Below are 19,617 nucleotides of genomic sequence, written 5' to 3'. Positions count from 1 at the left end.
CCCTCATATGTTGGAGGTCCAAAATGCCTTCCACTCTTCCTTGATATAAGAGTGTCAATTCTAAATTAGACAGTCAAATCGAATCATAAATGATTGATTTGGTTTCAATTTTAACCAATAAACCATTGGTTACAAATCCATTTCCTTACCTATAAAGAAACATTGCAACAATAGACGAGATGTTGCCACCGTAGGAGCTGCACTAGATGCTAGTGATTGGAGGTAGGGATGTAAATGGATCGAATATGGATTGGATGTGATTGGAGGTAGGGATTAAACGGATCAAATACGGATTGGATGTGATTGGATTTAGATATTCCTTGACCAGATATCAATACTCTTAAACAGATACGAATATGGATTGAATTTGGATTTTCGACTATCCGTTTACATCAATGGCCTGTATAGAACCTCCCTTCGCCCAGTGAATACGATTTGCTCTCAATTCATCTATCTAAGTTGCCTTAGCTCTTTTCCTCATCCTTTAGAATCTGTCTAAATTTTAAGAATCCTCAAAATCATTAATTGATTATCTAATCTGCTCGGATATATAATTAAATAAAAAAAAAAAACCGAGTTCAAAACAAAACCCGAGTTGGTTTCGCGCGGTAAATAACCGTTATCCGTTACTCCCTCTCTCTCTCTCTCTCTCTCTCTCTCTCTTCATTTCAATTCCTTTAGTCTTCTTCTATTTAACCCCTTCTCCGTACACCTACACCTTTAACACCACACAAAGCTTTTGGTTAGCAAGATTCGTTTCTGATTTCACAATTTGCTCGAGAGTCGAGACGGATCGATTTGGTTTTAGAAGTGATTTCCTAATTCCTATCCTCGTCCACCAGTTTCTAGGTTTTGGTTCTTCTTCGGTTTCTGTTCTGTATGATACTACTGTTCTCAGTTCTACACGATCTTTTCATACATTTCCCATAGCAGAGATTTAGCAGAGATTCTTATCCTTTTATTTAAATTTTCCTAAATCGGTGAGACAATTCAGAGGAGTGAAGCGAAATTTTATTTTAATCCTGTTTATTTCCTCCTTAATTTTACTGAATATCGAGCTAAATGAATAAACAATGTTGTTTACTCTTTGAAATAATTTACTTTTTCAACTCAGTGATCAGATCGTGTTCTCCTTTCATCTGTTTCATCAAATTTTTATTAAAAATTGAGCTAAGATTTGCATTTGTCTGTTGGAAAGGATTTTGTGTGGATGACTTCTAGCATCCGATGCGTCGGTTCATAGTTGAATCTGTAGTTGCAGTATTTGCAATAGAATTAGGATTTTATGATGGAAAAGTGTCAGCTAGAGAGAAATCTGGGGTTGAATTGGCAAAGGAGAAAATCTTAATGAGGAAAGAGGAATGAAATTGTTCCAAACTTAGAAGAACAGTAATCAAAGCTGTCTGGAAGTAGCTTAGACTGGCCTTTTGATCTGGCTGGTGATTGGAGGTGAGGCTTCTGGCTCAGGAGCTGCACTTGATGCTTCCATCTGAGGGCTGCATGCTGGGCTTGTGGAAGAGACGATTTCTCCTTGGGCACATTGTCAAGATCAACCAAGCTATTTCATGGAGGTATAGTCAATGCTCTATTTCCCCCATTTTTCTGGCTATTCATTCATTTAGGCCTCAGTGAATGCTGTCTGAGTTAATGTAGGTTTTGAACTTGCCTATACCTTATTGGACTGTCATCACCTCAAAAGACAATAACACATCAAGTATTTCTGTTTTCTGCACCACAAATCACTCTAGATGGCAAAAACATTGACTTTGACTTAATTAAATTTGCTTCTCTGATTCTCTGATTTCCAGAGTCTCCAAGCTAGGACCCAATCAGATCCTTCCCCTTCCACTGCTAAATAACCTGGAATGTGGAGTACATAACCTGCCCCCCCCCCCCCCCCTTTTTTTTAGCCTGAAGAGCTCCTAAGTTGCTATAATCTACTGTCCTACTCTTGACTACCATATTCTGATTAGACGGTTTCTGACTTCACCTCTTGGTATTGCAAGGAGCCTACATAAGAAAATTACCATGCAAAATTTCCTATGACAGATAGCTTCAGGGATTCTTGGATAATCATAGTACTCTCGGACATGTGCTACTGTAATTTTTAATAAAGATCAATTGCTTTTGTAATTCTAAATTTTCATGCATATCAATCCTAACTGTATAATACATTAGTTTTTTATTCTGTGCTGAAGAGCTACGAAGTAGCATAACAATGAGAAAGTTCAAAGGGAAAGAAATCTTATAATTCCCTTGTGTGTGTGTGTGTGTGTGTGTGTTTTCTAAATGTTCAACGAAGCATTATGAGATCCGGAGAAAAAAAAAATGCACTTTATATTTTATCCTAGTTTCTTTTGTCACTTTTCTTTTCCTTGGATAGAGGCATCACTTAAGTGAAATTGGTTCCACAAATGATAATATAGTAGTTTATATTATTAGAAAAACCAAGTAATAAACTCAATTTTATTTTCTTATCTTCCATATACCACTAGTACATGATCTCTGGTGTGTCTTTGTTTTGCAGGACTATGTTATCTTGAAAAAGGGTTGTCATTTTTCTAGATTATGGTCAGTCGAAATTGGTGTTCCATGCACTTGAAGAGCTTGCAATTATGTTATGCAAAATGCTCCACACATTCGCTGTGCTCTACCTCCTGTCACACGGTGTTTTACTTGGTTTGAAGTAGTGTACTACTGGAAGGTTTGAAAGTTTATGATCTGGCTGCTGGGTCTGGGATATTGCGACGCTCATGACAGTATACACAGCTCAAAAGGCAACTGATGTTTTCACCACTGTTACAAAAGAATGTCATGGATGGAAATTAAGAGGTGCAGTTGTATAAATGGATGATTCACATCTAAATATTGGATTAGCTTGCATTGCTGCAGTGGCTGGTGCAGCAGTCCTTAACCATGCAGAAGTATTCTCTCTCTCTCTCTATCGCCATAAGGATGAGAACTCAGGCCATATTAGTGGTGCTCACGTTCGAGATATTCTGATTTCTGACAGGTATTAAATTCTGACTTCAAGTATAGTTGTGTTTAAACCTTGGTTCAGTTTGATTTCTAAAGCATTATGTCAATTATCTAAAATCCCAAGAGCTTAAACCATAATTGTTAGTGCATCTTTCTACTCACTTTGATAATCTTGGTGTTCATGTCCTGAAAAATACCAAAATGTTAGTTTTGGGTTCAATTCCCATAACTTACAAGAATAATTTACTTCAAATAGATGGCTTCCACCTTCTGTGTTTCCTTCTTCTATGCCAACTAAATCTTCCTAATACAACTCTGAGTTTCTATGCACGGAGGGACATCAAGACTTGGGTCCTGGGAAGAGATAAGGAATTTCTTGAAGTCACCTTTGGGAAAACTATGTGATCATTAATTTGGCATCTGTTAAGAATCATGGAGTTTTGACAAGTTCAAAGGAGCCAGAAATTATGCTAAAAAATTTCCGTTTATATCTCTGAGTTCTAATCAACTGAATAAATTAAAAAATGACAAGTTCACTGATGTAAAAACAGGAAGTTGGATAATCATGACTTTCTATCTTGTAAAAGAGAATCCAGATTACTGTGGCTGTTATCCACTCTATCAGTTAGACCACTGTTGATGCTTCACCCTGAGTAGTTCTCAATGTTCAAGCTAAAAGGTTAACCATATAGGAACCATCTCATCCTTAGACTTTTGTTGACCTTTTTTCCATATCCTTTTCTTTTCCTCCAGTTTTTCACCATAGAGAAGCATGTGGCGGTTCAGGTAAATGATTTAATTTGTCTGATTTTTGGTGCAGTAGTAATGGGAGAACCCTATAGATATCATCTGTAGATCATCTCACTCTTACTCTGAAGTAAGTTGCAACACCTTGAAATGAATTTATTTATTTTATTTTTTGTTGTGGGAGATGGAAAATCTCTTTGGTATGATGTTGTCACCCTTCAAATGGTTAAGTCAAATTCCTTTCTGTTTGAAGTTAAGTTTACGTCATTCTTTTAGTCGATCTGACGGATTGAATTTGAAAGAAAGAATAGTGTGTAGTGTGTATAGTTGCCACTTCATCTTTTATGCAGAATGTCTTTTATTTTCTGGGTTCTAAAATATCTCACAAGTTTTCTCACCCACCTGCATTCATGCACTCTTCAAGCCATTTCTCACTAATAGGTAACTAAGATGCCACCCCATCCTACAATTGCAGGAGGAAAATCTGGGAAATAGGTTCGCTCATGGCTAACCTTATCTCAAGGCAGAAGTGGCCTACTGCTCTAGGAATGAGTACCATGAAATTGCAATTGATATTCATTGCATGGAGGACAGGCTTGACTTTCTTGAGATACTTGCAGCTGAGCATGGATGGACAAGACGGGGCAGGACCTGACTACTGAGAGCGCACCATGACTCTGAAGCCTTCCTCCACACTTTCAGAGCTGGCATTCCATGATAAATTTTCCATCTTGAATGAGGCTTATCTTGGTATAGCAACTTGGACATAAAACTTGAGATAACAGTCAGATAAGGGTAGGATTAGAACAAAAGGCTTGTAAACAGGCAATATTCTGAGAGTGCATGGAACATTTTTAACTGATATACAAGCTGAAGGATGATACCATGAAGAAAACATAAATCAGCACGAGGAAAAGCAGAACAAATTTCAGAGTTTTTCTTGCACTATTGATGAAATATAAATTATCGTCATGTTTTATTTTACTGTTTTGGTCGTAGTTGTCAAAGCGTTGTCTAGGCATAAAGGCGACAGCACGCGTTGCTGACACTGTATGAGTTTACATTGATTTATGTTTATTACTTTGTTTTTCAATGAATATGCTTATGCTATATCCTATACTCTGTTTATTATATATTGATTATCTCATATTAAGTATTACTAGCATAATTATATCATATTGGATATTACAGTCATATAGTGCACGCCTACGGTGCCTAGGAAACGCTTTGTCAGGCCCCTCCAACCCCTTGGATCAACTACTCGCCTTGACAACTATGGTTTTGTTTTTCTCCCCTTTCTGTTCTTGGCGACTACCATGGATGTATTCCATCATAATTCATTAAAAAAAAATAAAAAATAGATTTATCTTTCATAGCTTGGTGTAATTCTTCAATTGTTTTTCCTGACTACCTAGAGATGAGTTGCCCTTCTCAGTGAGGATTCATTTCATGGAGCCTGTTAATGTTATATCATCTTCAATGTGGATTATGGGGTAGGTTTTTCTGTAAGGCTGAGAATTTGAGATGCTTTCATATTAATTCCACTGCAATTTAGCAGCAGTCCTTTGGAGCTCTTAGCATTAGTTTCTAGACACACTAATAGAAAAAAAATACGTTCAACAATTTGTTATGCATATGATCCAGGTAGATATGCATAGTCATTGGCTTTTCAAGAATTGAGTTTGACCCTACCTTGGCCCAAGTGCCTAACTACTTCTGTGGAATGGATCGGTATGTGAGTTGGATGAGAACAATTCAACTTTCACTGGAAGCAATGGAGTACTAAACACCACTCTGTGAATGGCCCCAATAAGGTATGAAGAGTGAAACTCAGAACCAAATGCTTCCTATGCCGAAGATCCCTTACTAACTCCACTACCCCCTTCGCGTTTGAGCTTGGACCCTCTTCTCTGTTTTTGAAAGTGCAGGAATCTTCGAGACAGGTTCTGCAATAGGAGGTTTCCTACACCAAAACCAGTTAGATGATTAGAAGCAGTATCTGATGGATGGTGGTGGAAGCTAGGTTTTGCCCAAGATCAGAGTGAAGAAGCCAAGTTTGGCATCCTGTTCAGATGTGGGTACTAACTTCAATTCATCCAGGGCTTGGACATGAACACACGGTTGTACATGTACAGTTGGGGGCATCAAAAGAATGTTAGGAACATTTAAAGATTAACTTGATGGTCGAGCTACATTACTACACCACCATGTCCTGCTTTGCTTTCCCTCAGAAGATTCGCAAACAACTGGATGCTTTAACATGTTGAGTATGGAGGGATCCTTGGATCCCATACCTTGAAAGGTATAGATTGCCTACCAGAACAGGGCAGAACCTCCTTTTTCCAACGCAAGGAGAGTCAATCATAGACACAGAATAGAATGAAGGATTCCTAGATTCTCCTTTTTATATCAGTAATCGCCTTAAACAGTTTCTCTCTGTAAAAACTTATTAAGAAGTCTACACATTCAGCAGGAATTGCTCCTGCATTAGCCACAGCAGCTAGAAGAGATAGATATACAGGTTCTGCTAGTAATATATGCATGTTTCTGACTTGATTTAATCTAATATTATTTTGATTTTCATCAATAAAAAAGAGTAAATGTTAACAACCTTCCTAGGGACCATGAATTTAAAACAGATCAATAGCTAGTTTGGCAGTTTACTTGGGGCCATGAAAATTCTACTTAATGCAGGAGATCTGAGTCCATCTTGCCTCAACTAGGGTGGGTTGGGGGGTTCAGTATATTAATCCCCTCCCCCGGCACCCCAACCCCTAGAAGAAAAGGTGTTAGCTACCATTTACACTTTTGTGAAAAGGAAAACTTATAGAATGGGAAACCACCCCAGACCAAGGGACACAAACTTTTAGAAAGCTGTGAATCTATGATCTGAAAAACATTTGACATGAGATGCCACATGAATTTACAAATTGAAATCTGTCGGTTCAACTGCTGATGCTAAAGGGTCTACTTCAGGTGACAATCTAAACTTGATAATCTTTTGAAGACTTGTAACTGGCTTGACTTTTTTAGTTGGAGCTTGATTTGGATCTACAATGCATTTCCCCATGAAAAGGTTCGCTTCAGATGCTCCCGTCTCCTCATGAACCACAGGAGCAGTATCTGCCATGAGAATACATTTCATATCATACCATCAGATTTACATGCAACAAAATATAAGAAAAAGGAGAGGGATGGGGATGAGACTCAAACTTGTGATTAATAAAGTTTGAGATCTGTCAAGTGTAGGCAGGATCCTTTTCAGGTATTAAGCAAACAAGAAAATTCCAAGCTATTCAAGAACTGCATTTCTTTTAACAAGCAAGTAATTCAAAGATTGGAAGGGAATGTTTACCAACCACTTTCCGAGAAAACATAGCATGTGCCAATTGTTTCTTCGTATTCTCCTATCTGTCACAAAATCAAGAATAAATCAATGGGATTTTTGTTATTAGCTGCTTTATGAGTTAGCAATGGCATCAAATTGTAACAAGGAAAATAAATGTATTATCACGTCACTAGAAACTTTCTTCCATGCAAATTTTCAAGCACTCCATCTTCTGAAATCTTGATATAGTGTTTAACAATCTCATTGCTAAATGCATGCATGTAATGATCATATCAAATAGGAATGAGTTTATAATGTGGATAGAATCTCAAGGAAGATTTGAACATCCTGATGGAGCAAATACTTAAACTTCCTTACTTCTTTATTTTTCCTTTTGTTTGTGTGTACGTAATTGAAAAACAAAAAGGAAGGAGTTCTCAAATAAGCCAAGTGAAGAAACAAACAGAAACTTTGATTAGGGCCCCACATTGGAACTCATCAAGGCAATAAACGAGCCAAGAAGGAAAAAAAGCAGAAAACAATACCATACAAGGAATTCACACAAAGCAAAACAAGTGATCCAAGAAAAGGATTCAATTCTACAACACCACTAGCAAGATATAAGGCCATAGTTTTGCCACATGGAAAGGCCTACTGGGCTGAAACTTTCATATAAGATACATTGACATGGAAAAAAATTTTCATAATATTTGGCTACCACCTCAGGTTTCCAATTACCAGGCCTGGCTAAACTCTTTGGGACTTTAACTCACCAGCTTCAGTTTGTCACCTATAATCAGCACCGGATTCAGTGTGTCCAAGCCCTACAGGAGCAAATGCACATATTAAATCCAACAAACTATAGATAGACAAATACAATGGGAGGATAATTAGATGAAACAACAATGTACAAGATTTGATATAAGCCATGATAGGATTTCAAGTAAAGGACGATTTGAAGGAGACTCTCTAAATCGTTGCTGTTAACCTTCATCTAAATCGAGAAAATGAAGAATTTACACAAAAATACAGAAATAAATGACACTTTGAAGCATGTACCTGAATCAATGAATATATCATATTTTCCGTGATATGCATCTTCTCACTCCTCCCCCCCACCCCCCACCCCCCCCCCCCCCAAAAAAAAAAGAGCTAAATATTTACAAAAAATTAGAATATACCATTCATTAGCCGTACAGTTGGATTATGATGGCAAACACCTTACGTAAATAACCAGCAATTCATGTTTCACAAAAACCAAGGCTAAGCAATCAGATTAAGAAGAGCAATTTTTGTTTAAGAAATAAAAAATAATAATAAATAAATAAATAAAGGGTTCAAGTTACAAATAAATGATGACCTTAGTTTCCAGAAAATTGCAAAAGTACAATTATAGTCTGATATTTTGCAGAACTTAGCTACATATCCCAACAATTTAACATACTGAGAGAACATATGGCGCATTTGGTGGGATGTCAACTTGGCAAGCTACACTATCAAGATCAAGTAAAACATATTCTTCTTCATCCTCCACATGCTCAGTTTCCTTGAACTTCTCCATTATCTACACAAAAAAGAAGCAAGCAGTTATTACCTTGCAATATTTGAAGCACGAAATTCCATGTTTCAGGCACTATTTTAGAGAATTCAATCCAAGCCATTCACGCCAAGGGAATATCGTTTGCAACCAAGACAAAGTTGCAGATTGCCACTGAATGAGTATGTCATAAGATTAACAGGGCAATGGTTTGCACAAGTATCAGGATCTGCAATCTCAAATTCCTTAAATAATAAGATTCTCCAAGTGCACAGGGATAACAGTCCTTTGCATGCTCTGATACAAGTTCTTATGTATGACACAACCTGCTGAAATTTAGAAAAAGAGATGCAAGATGTAGCAGGTAAAGTAGGTGCAGCAGATCACATTATTTAATTTCAGTGAATAATTAACTAATCCATTACTTGAATCAAATGGAAGTTCTCACGGTGGAGGTTGCTATTTTATGTATTACATTACATTATAAAATACAACCACAAGTACGGCTTCTAAATAGGATGATCATGAAGCTAGATAAGCTTGTCTTCAAGGGCCATGTCAAAGAGAAAAAAACTGCAGTGACTACAAAATACCTAAATTGGTATTCCAGTTTATATGATAGAAAGGCCTACTGGCTACCATGACAACACAATAGGAAGAATGTGATTGAAACTGGTTTTTGGTTATTAGCTTCAAAGGAATATTAATGTATTAAGTTTAAGAAGAAGAACAACTTTGTTGGATGCCCAAATAGAGTATTTCTAAGTTAGCATAAGCTGGTGTCATTAGAACACATCAAATTCAAATTGAAAGGGGAAAAAGATAGCAAATAAATTATTTTTGCCAAGGGACCTCCGAAGGCCGGAGCCATGGTCAGCAACAAAAGATCATCCCCGCCGTAGCGCACGCTTCAAAATTGAACCCATCACCTGATCCCAACCCTCAATGGAGTTTCTTCCCACAAAACCCTATTTTATCCCAAACCCCTACGCACTTTACCGAGCAACACCCATCCACAGCAAGCTCACATTATCCCCATCAAACTCCCCTCCAGTAACTACCAAATTCTCTCCTGACCTTCGTCTCCCCACCGCCTTCTGAAATCTCAATCCCCAACAGCTACACAAAACTTTTTCAGGCCATGAAAGCAATCTCTGCAAATCACCGCAGGACCCTTCCTAGCAGTACCAATCACAAGCACCACCTTCATGAGGACAAGAAGAAGTAGAGAGAGAGAGAGAGAGAGATTTTCACATACCTACAGATGCGAGTGCGAGTGCGGGTGCGAGTGCGAGTGGAAGAGTGTCGAGTTCAGTAACAGAGGATTTTGGGGAGGTGGAAGAGTTTGAGGGAAGAACGAATGCTCTAAGCATGATTTAAAAAGAAAAAACCGGAATCGAGCATCGAATCAGGCCATGCCGATTCCGATCCGAATAGATCAGAATCGGTCAGAAATTTAAGGGTGAGCTTGTTAAGCCCAACCCGCCCTGACTTGCCCTGAACTCAAACGGGGCATTGGCCAAGTTTTTTGACCTAAGGGTAGGTTAGATTGAAAACCCCAAACCTAGGGTCAGGCTCGGGTTGAGACATCAACCCAGCCCAACCTAATCCCACCTGATCGAAATTTAATCATGAATTTTATATTAGAATTTAAGGCTCCTACTGGTATTTCATTTGTCTATATTTTTTTAATATATAGGATTTGAATGGTAAAAACATATCAATCAAAGTTAATCCAATCATTATAGAAGCCAGTGTCAATCCAACCCAATCCAAATCAACCCAACCCAGCCCTGATAGGGTCAATTAGGGTCGGGTTGAGTTGGTATGAACCTGATAGCATTGGACCTAAACATGAACCCAAAAAGGTTAAGCTGGGCTTGGATTGAATTTTGAGAACCTAGAATTGGGTTAGGGTTTTAAGAAACCCGATCCTATTTCACCCGTAGTTAAAATCCGTGAGAATCGATCCTACCATGAAAATGAAAATCCAAACGTAACCCTACATAGTTAAATTTTTTCCCGTGAAAGACCGAAGGTTCTACACAATACACGTGGCAAAATAATGAACACTAGTGTTCTTCTCTTCATTTCGACGCTAATTGTCAGTTGCCCACTAACACCTTCCACCCCACAACGAAGGAAATTAATTAACTAATAACGCCAATCTCTGTTACAAAGCTACGTGGCATCATCCTTGTTGCGAAGGAGAGGTAGCTGTTGGGTCCCACTTGTGATGCAATCGTGTTCTCCACAGTGGAAAACGGCGATCCCTTCTCGCTCGGCCCCGCCCTATTCTCGCCGACTCGCTGTCCCGCAGGAAGAGAGAGAGAGAGAGAGAGAGAGAGAGGGAGAAGGGAGAGAAAAGAGATGTCGTCTTCATAGCTGAGTTCTCGCTTCTCAGCTCTGCAAAGTATTCTCATTTCGATTTGAGTGGAAGATTTCTCAGCAAGCTGTGTCTGTCTCCATCTCTCCGCCTTTTCCTCATTTATTCCTCTTTTATTTATTCTTTTTTCTTCTTTTACGGTGGAAAAGACGAGATCGGTGCCGAAAAGCTGCAAATCAATCCTCTCTTTCTTCTTTTTCTCTATCGATCTCGGGTCAGATTCCACTTTCGATGCTTTTTCTCCACCTATATGTGTCGTTTTCCTCCAGTTTCAATTGATATTTGATCATATAATTCTCCTTTTGTAATCCAATAATTTCTTCGTCTGTGCAATAATTCAATTATTTCTCTCCTTTTGGGGCAATTGTTGATCCTCTTTAAGGCGTGATTCCTTCCTTCTGATGTTTTATTTCGCATATCTGTTTCGACCTGAGAATTTTTCTTCAAAACCTCCCTTTTTGTATTCAATTTCCTGTATATTTCTTCCTTCCGGTGTTTTTTTTATATGCTGTTTTAACTGCCTAAGATTTCGCCTCAAAATTTGATATTGGAAGTTTAGTATCACCTGAGGTGTATTTCGTATGTTTTTAACGATACATGTTTGATCCAACTCTGTAAAATTTTCCGATTTCAAGTGAAGTGGAGGCTAGGTTTCTGATTGTTGTTGAAAGAGCGGAAAGTTCATTACACGGATGGCAGATCTGGATCGGTCAGTTATCGAAGAATTGCCCTCTCATTTGATTTTAGAGATTTTGACTTCGGGTCGGTTGAGCGCGGCCGATCTCGCCTGTTTAGAGCAGACTTGTCGGATTTTTAGAGGGAATCAAGAGTTTTTCCCCCACGAGTTCCGGTCTTTTGTTGAGTTTGCTGCTTTCCAGTTATGTAGCGCCGATATCATATTTGGTTCTCTACCTTCAACTGCTCGGAAAGAACTTTTTAATCGCTGCAGTGGAATTTGGAAGCGTGTGCTGAGGTTCTTGCAGGCCGTGGGACACTCTTCCGACATGGTCGAGACTGCAGCAGGCAATGTACTAGTTCTTTGATATTGTCATTAGTGTCAGATAATAGGAACAATTTTCTTTTTCCTCTCTCTCTCTCTCTCTTTTTTTTTTTTTTTTGTGTGTGTGTGTGTGTTAGATGATTGGTGACTACATTATTTTTTTTCTTTTCCCTAACAGATGGAATTTAGGGATTTTTTCAGAAAATTAGTTTACTTTGCATTGACTTATTTGCAAGGGAATTTATTCATGTTAGATTGATAACACCATAGCCTGTAGGCGCTAACTTCGAAGATTTTGAATCATAATTTTAACCTTAAATCAGATCTAAATGCAATATCAATACTTATTAGGAAAATGTGAACTGCGAAAAAAAAAAAATAGCAGCCCACCTCTTTGACAATGAACTCAACTCATCTTCATCAAAAACAAAAGATAAAAATTGAAAAGAACTATTTGCTTTGTGGTGTCATAGTGTTGAATATCTCCCACAGTTCACATAGATGCATGAGGCATTATAGTCACTTTGATTTTATACTACAGAAAAAGTAAGGGAAAAGGTTCTCTGAGCTGCCAGGGCAGGGTATGCTATCACCTCTGTGCCTATCTCTCTTCCTCACATGAACAACCAAGCTGCCCTCCAATGCGCAATAGTCTTTTGTTGCACCTCATTGGTGCACTCCCCTATGTCACTTGCTCAGAGAACCCTCTCCCTAAAATTAAATTTGGGATATTAGATTCAAGAGTCTCAAGAGGATACTTCTGAACTATCAGATTTTATTTTTTACTTAAATTTTTCTTGAATATGTTGAACATTCTTATTTTCTTTTTTCAAAATATTACGAATGGAAAATATCATGAGCAACACTATTTTAGCTATTGTTCATCATCTTCTTCTCCCACAAGTACTCATATTTAGGACTTATATTACTGCTTGGAAGCGAAATAAAAGGCTTGTTTTGATCCACGCAGATGCAGATTACCACAGGACGATACCACACGCTGTTGGTCAGTGACTCATCTGTATACTGTTGTGGGTCCAATCTATGTGGAGTTCTTGGTCAAGGTCCTTATACAACACAATGTGTGGCATTTAGCAGGATCAATTTCCCATCTTCATCGCAAGTAGTCCATGTATCAGCCTCCCACAATCATGCAGCTTTTGTTATGCAGTCTGGAGAGGTTTGTAGCTACTAAAACAGTATCACTATCTTGGATGAATTACCTTCTTGCTGATTATAGGCTTCTAATTTTGGAAGCTTTTAGGCAACTATTTTTTGTTAAAAAATTCACAGTTCATCCATTTGTGCAGTATGGTTAAAAATATAATGAACAGGTTTTTTAGTTTATGTGAAGCAGGTCCCTGGTGTCATGCACTTCTGGTGTATGGGATTTATCAGGCTTGTTTTGATGGGTGAACTATTTTGGAGAACCTTACTTTTCCATGTAATTTAGAAAAAAAAGGGCATACCCAGTGCACAAGGCTCCCACTACTGCAGGGTCTAGGGAGGGGCATATGTTGTGGTTCCATTTGATTATTACCTTTATATATATTCAATTTTTTTTCTGCCAGAGCAAAGTGCCCTGCACATCCGAAAGTGTTCCAAGAACAAGGATGTATTCCAGGCATGGCTAGAGTGCCAGTAATGTGTTCATTCATGTTACCTAACTGCCTCAGATTGGTTGACAAAACCCCTAGTTGTTGCTAGTCTCTGCTTGTGTATTGTATGGTGTTTTTCGATTGTGGCTTGACATTTTATGGTGTTTCTCTTGGACAATCATTTTCTTGATCGAATGAACTGGTGCTTCTAATTGTCACTATGCCCTGTGACATTAGAGGTGACCTTATACTTCACAACACCACGTGCAGTATATTGGTTGGTCCAAGTGATAAAAGGATCTCGCATCTGTCCTGCTGGTCAAGCTCCAGGCTAAATCAGGCAAAGAATGCGCCTTACAAGTGTGTTCAAAGTTTTTTATTAAAAAAAGAAAAACTAAAACTGTAATGGAATCTAATGGCACTTTCGTGATTTTATGCGACTTTGAACTCACGTTTAAGGCAGTTCTCCTTTTTGGTTTGGGCTAGAGCTTGATAGTGCGGGGTGTGTGCTAAGTCTTCTATCACATGGACCCATTCACATACTTCTATCTGGAAGGTCATGAAGCATGAAGTCATTCTGAACATAGCTATTGATAGTGATGTATATATTTTTGCAAAACTAATTGCCCAACATATCCATACATTGAAGTATCATGATGTTCCCTTTTTGGCCTCTGAGGGAAGTTTTTAGATTGCTTTTGTCTAATGACATGCTGAGATTGTTACATGGGATGGGGTCAAGTTGGAACATCGTATCCATTTTATGTTGTAATCCAAATTGTTTGATGTTTTATCATGTCTTGATTCTTTATTGATACAGGTCTTCACATGTGGAGACAATTCATCATTTTGTTGTGGCCATGGAGAAGCCGGAGGTTCCATTTTCAGGCCCAGGCTTGTTGAAGCAATGAAAGGAGTTCCGTGCAAGCAGGTAGAGCACACATGGTCACCATGTTGTTGTAGATTCAAAGGTTTATTCATGTCATGTTAACGAGAATTCTAAAGATGGCTTGACATTTGATACATCGGTTCAATTATTACTCCACTGGAAAAAAATGAATTATTAATTTTAATTTATTACTGGGGTGGGTAGCTGATGATTAGACGAATCTGAACTTGCATGAAGACATCCTGTCGTGTTTTTGTTCAAATTGGCAACTCAGCCCTCAGTTTATAACAACTTGCCAACTTGATACAAATTGATACATGAATGATTGTTGTAACGGTGTTTGATATAGAAATTTGATGGATGAATGATGACTTTAACATCAAAATAGAAATACTCTACTCTTCGAGAACTATTATAGTTTCAGAAATATTTCATGTTTCTTGACGTGTTCTTCTTGCAAATATTTCATTTTACTGTGATGTTCTTACTTTGCATTATGAACAAAGGAATCATTTTTCTTAGAAGATCTTCAATTGTCTATTCTATCACAGTATTTTCTGGTTATTCTTAGTTCTGTTTGAGCACTTGTATCACCTAAACCTTGACAGTTTTTTTCTTATTTAGTTTCTCTGTCACTGAAACTGTATTTGTTTTGCTTGTTTGTTTCCCATTGTTAGGTCGCCACAGGACTTAGTTTTACCGTGTTTCTCACCAGGAAAGGCCTTGTCTATACTTGTGGGATCAACACACATGGCCAGCTTGGTCACGGTGACACTGTAGATAGGCCCACACCCAAAATTGTGGAGTTGCTTGAGGGCATTGGTTGTGTAGTTCAGATAGCTGCTGGTCCAAGTTACACTCTAGCTGTTATTAGTGATGGAACGGTCTACTCATTTGGCTCTGCCTCTAATTTCTGTCTTGGTCATGGAGAACAACGTAACAAGCTCCAACCACGTGCCATCCAATCATTTAAGAGGAAGGGTATTCATGTAGTTCGTGTCTCTGCTGGGGATGAACATGTGGTGGCACTTGATTCCAGTGGCCTTGTTAGTCCCTTTACTCTAAGGAAACTGGGTACTTTTATTGAATACATATGCTCTTAGTGTTTTCATGTTTCTTGTAGTAACTGTTCAGGGTATTTGCCTAAAATGAGTTTGCAGGTATACACATGGGGCAAAGGTTATTGTGGTGCATTGGGTCATGGAGATGAGATTGACAAGCCAACTCCAGAGCTGTTGAGAAATCTTAAGGACTACCTTGCTGTACAGGTTAGGCTTCATGTTTTCCTTATTCGGAGATCTTTCTCACCAATAACTTCTGACTTAGTAGAAATTTGAGAAAATGACTAAATTGCTGTATACTATGTTTTTTAGTTGAGAAAAATAGATATCTTTCTAATAATTATCATGCAATCTGGCAGTTCAGATCTTCATTCAATCACTGTGTCTGCGCATGGATGTCCTTTGCCAGCTTCATATCCACCCCACACCACCCCCCCCCCAAAAAAAAAAAAAAAACTTCATTTTAAACTGCTTGGTGTGGGCTGGTTAATTGAAACGATGTATACTTTGAGAAAGATGTACAAGCAAGGGGAGAGGATGCCCCTAAGCCATGTTTCATAAGTTGCATACGGAGGAAAAGAAAATATAATGAAGTTAATTCATTTATGCACATCACCCTGTAGATGTATCTCCAACCATCTCTAAAGATCAACCAGTTGTCTGTAAGCTCCGTACAATTGCAAACAGATGTACTCTCTAAGAACACCTAATAAAGCATAACAGACGTGCTTTTTTCTCCCCCTTTTCCTTCCAAAACCCTAAAGGGACTGCAAAAATGTGCCAATGCCAATGCTTTCTTCCACAGGGTTCTGTATTGGAATTTCCATCCAAGATACAGACCCACACTGCTTTGAATTTCTTCATTTCCCTAATAAAAGCCTTCCCACCACCCACTGGGAGGGTATGTTTCCCGGTGGCAAGCAGTTTCCATAAGGAGAATGGTTTGGAGTTCTACTTTTTTGAACAAGATCTGTCTTTCCAAGTTTTAATTTTTATTTTTTTCTTCTAGCTTGGAAGTGCGTTCGGGAAAGCCATTGGTGTTGGAAATTTACCCATTGTGGAAAGTTGAAGAACATCCTTCTCTTGCTCATGACCCATGTCCAATGTTTGAAATTGGTTTCCCTGTTTTTTTTTTTTTTTTCCAGTTATTTATTTGGGAAGCAGGTAAAGTAGTGTGTTTTGAATGTCGGTCACTAAGGTCCAATGTTTCGAATTGGTTTCTTTTGTTCTCAATTCTCGTTAGGTAAAAAGTATAGGAATCTAAGTTGGGAGAAACCTTTAATGGTTGTTTTTTATGAGACTAGCTGAGGATTCCTGCCTGATATATCTGCAGTCAAATCTTTTTGTTGCTGTTCTGTGGATTTTTCTTGCTGGTGTTGAATTATATTATGTTTTTCTTGCTGCTGATATATGTTTCCTGTCCATTTCTATGTGATTTCTGCATCTGTTGGTAAGATTCTTTCATTACCAAAATTATCTTTGATGCATACCCACAACTAGATAAAGATATTGTGGGGGACCCTAATAGGTCCTTGTTTACTGGAAGTAGAAGGGGGTTTAAAGTTCAAGATTTGATTTTGAGTTCTTGATTGCTGTTTTGTATCACTTAATTTAATTATCTTTCTGGTCCATCAGTGACCCTATTCTTTGAATTTTTTTTTTTTTTTTGCTTGCTTTTTTGTCCTTCCAATTTCTTTCCTTGACTGTTGGTCTGTACTCACATATGGTGACAACTGAAACTAATATTTGTGTGGTACACATTTTGATCTCATCCTTGTGCAGGTCTTTGCGAGAAAGAGGAAATCCTTTGTTCTCGTGGACAACGGTTCTGTGTTTGGTTTTGGGTGGATGGCCTTTGGGAGCTTAGGGTTTGCTGACAGAGGAGCCTCGGATAAAGTTATGAAGCCCCGAGTCCTTGATAGCTTGAGAGCCCACCACATTTCTCAAATAAGCACGGGGTTGTACCACACTGTTTTAGTCACCAGTAGGGGCCTCGTTTTTGGATTTGGGGACAATGAAAGGGCACAACTTGGTCATGATTCATTGAGAGGATGCCTCAGACCAACTGAGATCATCATTGAGGAAGCAAAGACAGCCCTTGTCACAGAAAGCATCTGAAACATGACCAGCAACCTGTACGGCATGAAGATTCGTAGTTTATTAGTTCACAAGGAGCTGCAGCTCGTTTAGCATCTCAGGGTAAGTTTCAGATAAAGTTCCTAAAATCAGTAATATTCACTCCATTGATGAACCATGTGAAATGGTGGTATGATATAAACAACAATAGAGGATATGGGATTATCTGCTAATGTTGTTTGAGTACACGGTTCTCATGTGTGTGTGTGTGTGTGTGTGTAAGAGAGAGAGAATTTATGCTGAGAATGATTCTCTATGATGCAACTCCTAAATTCTCTTGATTATTTTTTTATTATAATATTGTCATTTAGGCCCCCTTCTTCCATGTACAATCCCCGAGTATGAAAATGTTAACAGTGAGAGTTTAGTAAGAGTTGATTTTCCATTAATTTCTAAATTTAATCAGCATTTCCTTTGAAGTAAAGGATCACGTAGAAGAGTAATTGTCATTCTTGATGTGCTTCAATCGGTTTATTTGCTAGCAAGTGCTTCTTTAGAGTTGACTCTTTCTTCTCTAATCGAGGAGAAGGCTGCTAGTCTGATTATCTGATTAAAAGCCCAAGAATGGAGAACAAGCGGTGGCAGAAATTCGGCTGTTTATAAGAGGCCTCTTACGAAGGACTCCACTCCAACTTGTTGGGCTCCCAACCCGGCATTTGATGGCTGGGAGAACTTGGACATGCACTCAAACATATGGACACACACCCCGGTCTTTGCCGTTGAATGCTGATCTTTTTCTAACTTTTGATGAGCGATTTTTTCTAACTTTTGATGAGCGATTCGCAGCTCATAGAATCTGAAGCTTAGTATATATTGTGTATACAGTTATCATAGAGAGAGAGAGAGAGAGAGAGGCTCCTTCAGGCAGGCAGCCATGAAATGAACTCTTTCTGATTGGGATATTCTCCCCAAATCCTTTTGCAGCCATTTTGCAGATTGCAGAAGGGAAAGGTTGCGTGGCTGATCTTCGCAGACTTTCATGCTTTATTGATATATTATCCATTTCTGGTGCTGTGATGAGTATACTGTCAAATCGAATGTGAGCCAAGGTTCTAAGACTCGAGAACAATCAAGGCCGTTATCACTAATGATATTCGTTACATTCTGTTTTTTCGAACTATAATCTGAGCAGCAAATGCATGATATGGTTATATTCCTTGAAGAGCAAGTGAATCGATAGGAATTAAAAGCATAAAATTTCAATGATCATTGATTTTAGAGTCATTTTTCTTTCAAATATCTTCTAGAACTATAAAAGGTAAGTTTCATTATTTTTTTTGCACCTCTAATGATCAAAAAACAGAAAAATATCCAAAAAAAAAAAGAGAGACGTGCATCCATTCATGGCTGATCCCAAAAAGTTCTGGAATAATATGTAATTTGTTGACTGAGTACCCAGTGCACCAGTGAGCATGGAATGACTAAAAGCATTTGGACATGCACCCCCAATTGTTGGATGCAATTTGAAGGCATTGGAGAGGATTTGGTTCTTTTTACAGAGGTCCTTTACAGTGAAATAGAGAAAGTTGATGAACACTAGCTTGCCTAGTGGTGGCAGCTTCGGCTTGAAGAGTTGACTCCCAGTGAGGAGGTTGTGGGATCGAATCCTATCGAATGCATATGTGAGTGGGTGGGTGTAGGAGTAGGTGGCCATTGACTTGAACAGTGCCCAAGCCCAACCCTAAGGTCTCTTAACTCAACTAAAGTCCAACCCAGTATTAGGTTGGGTTGGGTTGGGATATCTCAGCCCAAGCCCAACCCTATAGGCTTAGTCAAACCCAATACAGCGTTGATGGACCCTAATTGGACTAGGAGGCCAAAGACTAAGGTTTTCTTATTTATTTAGATTGTGAAAAAATGAAAGACTTTTTACAGACTTTTTTCTATAAGTACCCATTTTTAATTATTAACATATTTGTATTATTATGTACTTAATATACATGGTTGGGTTGGATT

General features: G+C 38.4%; 2 protein-coding genes and 1 long non-coding RNA gene across 4 annotated transcripts; 2 read left to right on the top strand and 1 right to left on the bottom strand.

The window, feature by feature from the left end:
• Positions 1-695: 695 nt before the first annotated feature.
• LOC122093478 lies at positions 696-4,834 on the top strand. The gene is made up of 3 exons (XR_006144478.1): positions 696-1,571; positions 2,528-3,013; positions 4,202-4,834. It is a non-coding gene; the product is annotated as an uncharacterized LOC122093478 (long non-coding RNA).
• Positions 4,835-6,278: 1,444 nt separating this feature from the next.
• On the bottom strand, positions 6,279-10,016 carry LOC122093270 (general transcription factor 3C polypeptide 6-like). 2 transcript variants are annotated; one of them, XM_042663557.1, is made up of 5 exons: positions 9,850-10,016; positions 8,499-8,618; positions 7,828-7,878; positions 7,086-7,137; positions 6,279-6,849 (listed from the first exon to the last, which is right to left on the bottom strand). In XM_042663557.1, exons 2-5 carry the CDS (start codon positions 8,613-8,615, stop codon positions 6,650-6,652), a joined length of 420 nt encoding a protein of 139 aa, XP_042519491.1. In that variant the 5' UTR covers positions 8,616-8,618; positions 9,850-10,016; the 3' UTR covers positions 6,279-6,649. The 2 variants fall into 2 exon arrangements, with proteins under 2 accessions (XP_042519491.1, XP_042519492.1); XM_042663558.1 differs by lacking the exon at positions 9,850-10,016 and adding an exon at positions 9,444-9,812.
• A 767-nt stretch (positions 10,017-10,783) lies between these two features.
• Positions 10,784-17,986, top strand: LOC122094174 (ultraviolet-B receptor UVR8). The gene is made up of 6 exons (XM_042664894.1): positions 10,784-12,005; positions 12,948-13,157; positions 14,396-14,506; positions 15,142-15,510; positions 15,625-15,732; positions 17,308-17,986. The coding sequence occupies exons 1-6, from the start codon at positions 11,670-11,672 to the stop codon at positions 17,641-17,643; spliced, it is 1,470 nt and encodes a 489-aa protein (XP_042520828.1). The 5' UTR covers positions 10,784-11,669; the 3' UTR covers positions 17,644-17,986.
• The last annotated feature ends 1,631 nt before the right edge of the window (positions 17,987-19,617 follow it).

The sequence above is a fragment of the Macadamia integrifolia genome, chromosome 11, assembly GCF_013358625.1.
Source record: "Macadamia integrifolia cultivar HAES 741 chromosome 11, SCU_Mint_v3, whole genome shotgun sequence".
Taxonomy (NCBI): domain Eukaryota; kingdom Viridiplantae; phylum Streptophyta; class Magnoliopsida; order Proteales; family Proteaceae; genus Macadamia; species Macadamia integrifolia.
This window is presented reverse-complemented; position numbering and strand designations above follow the sequence as displayed.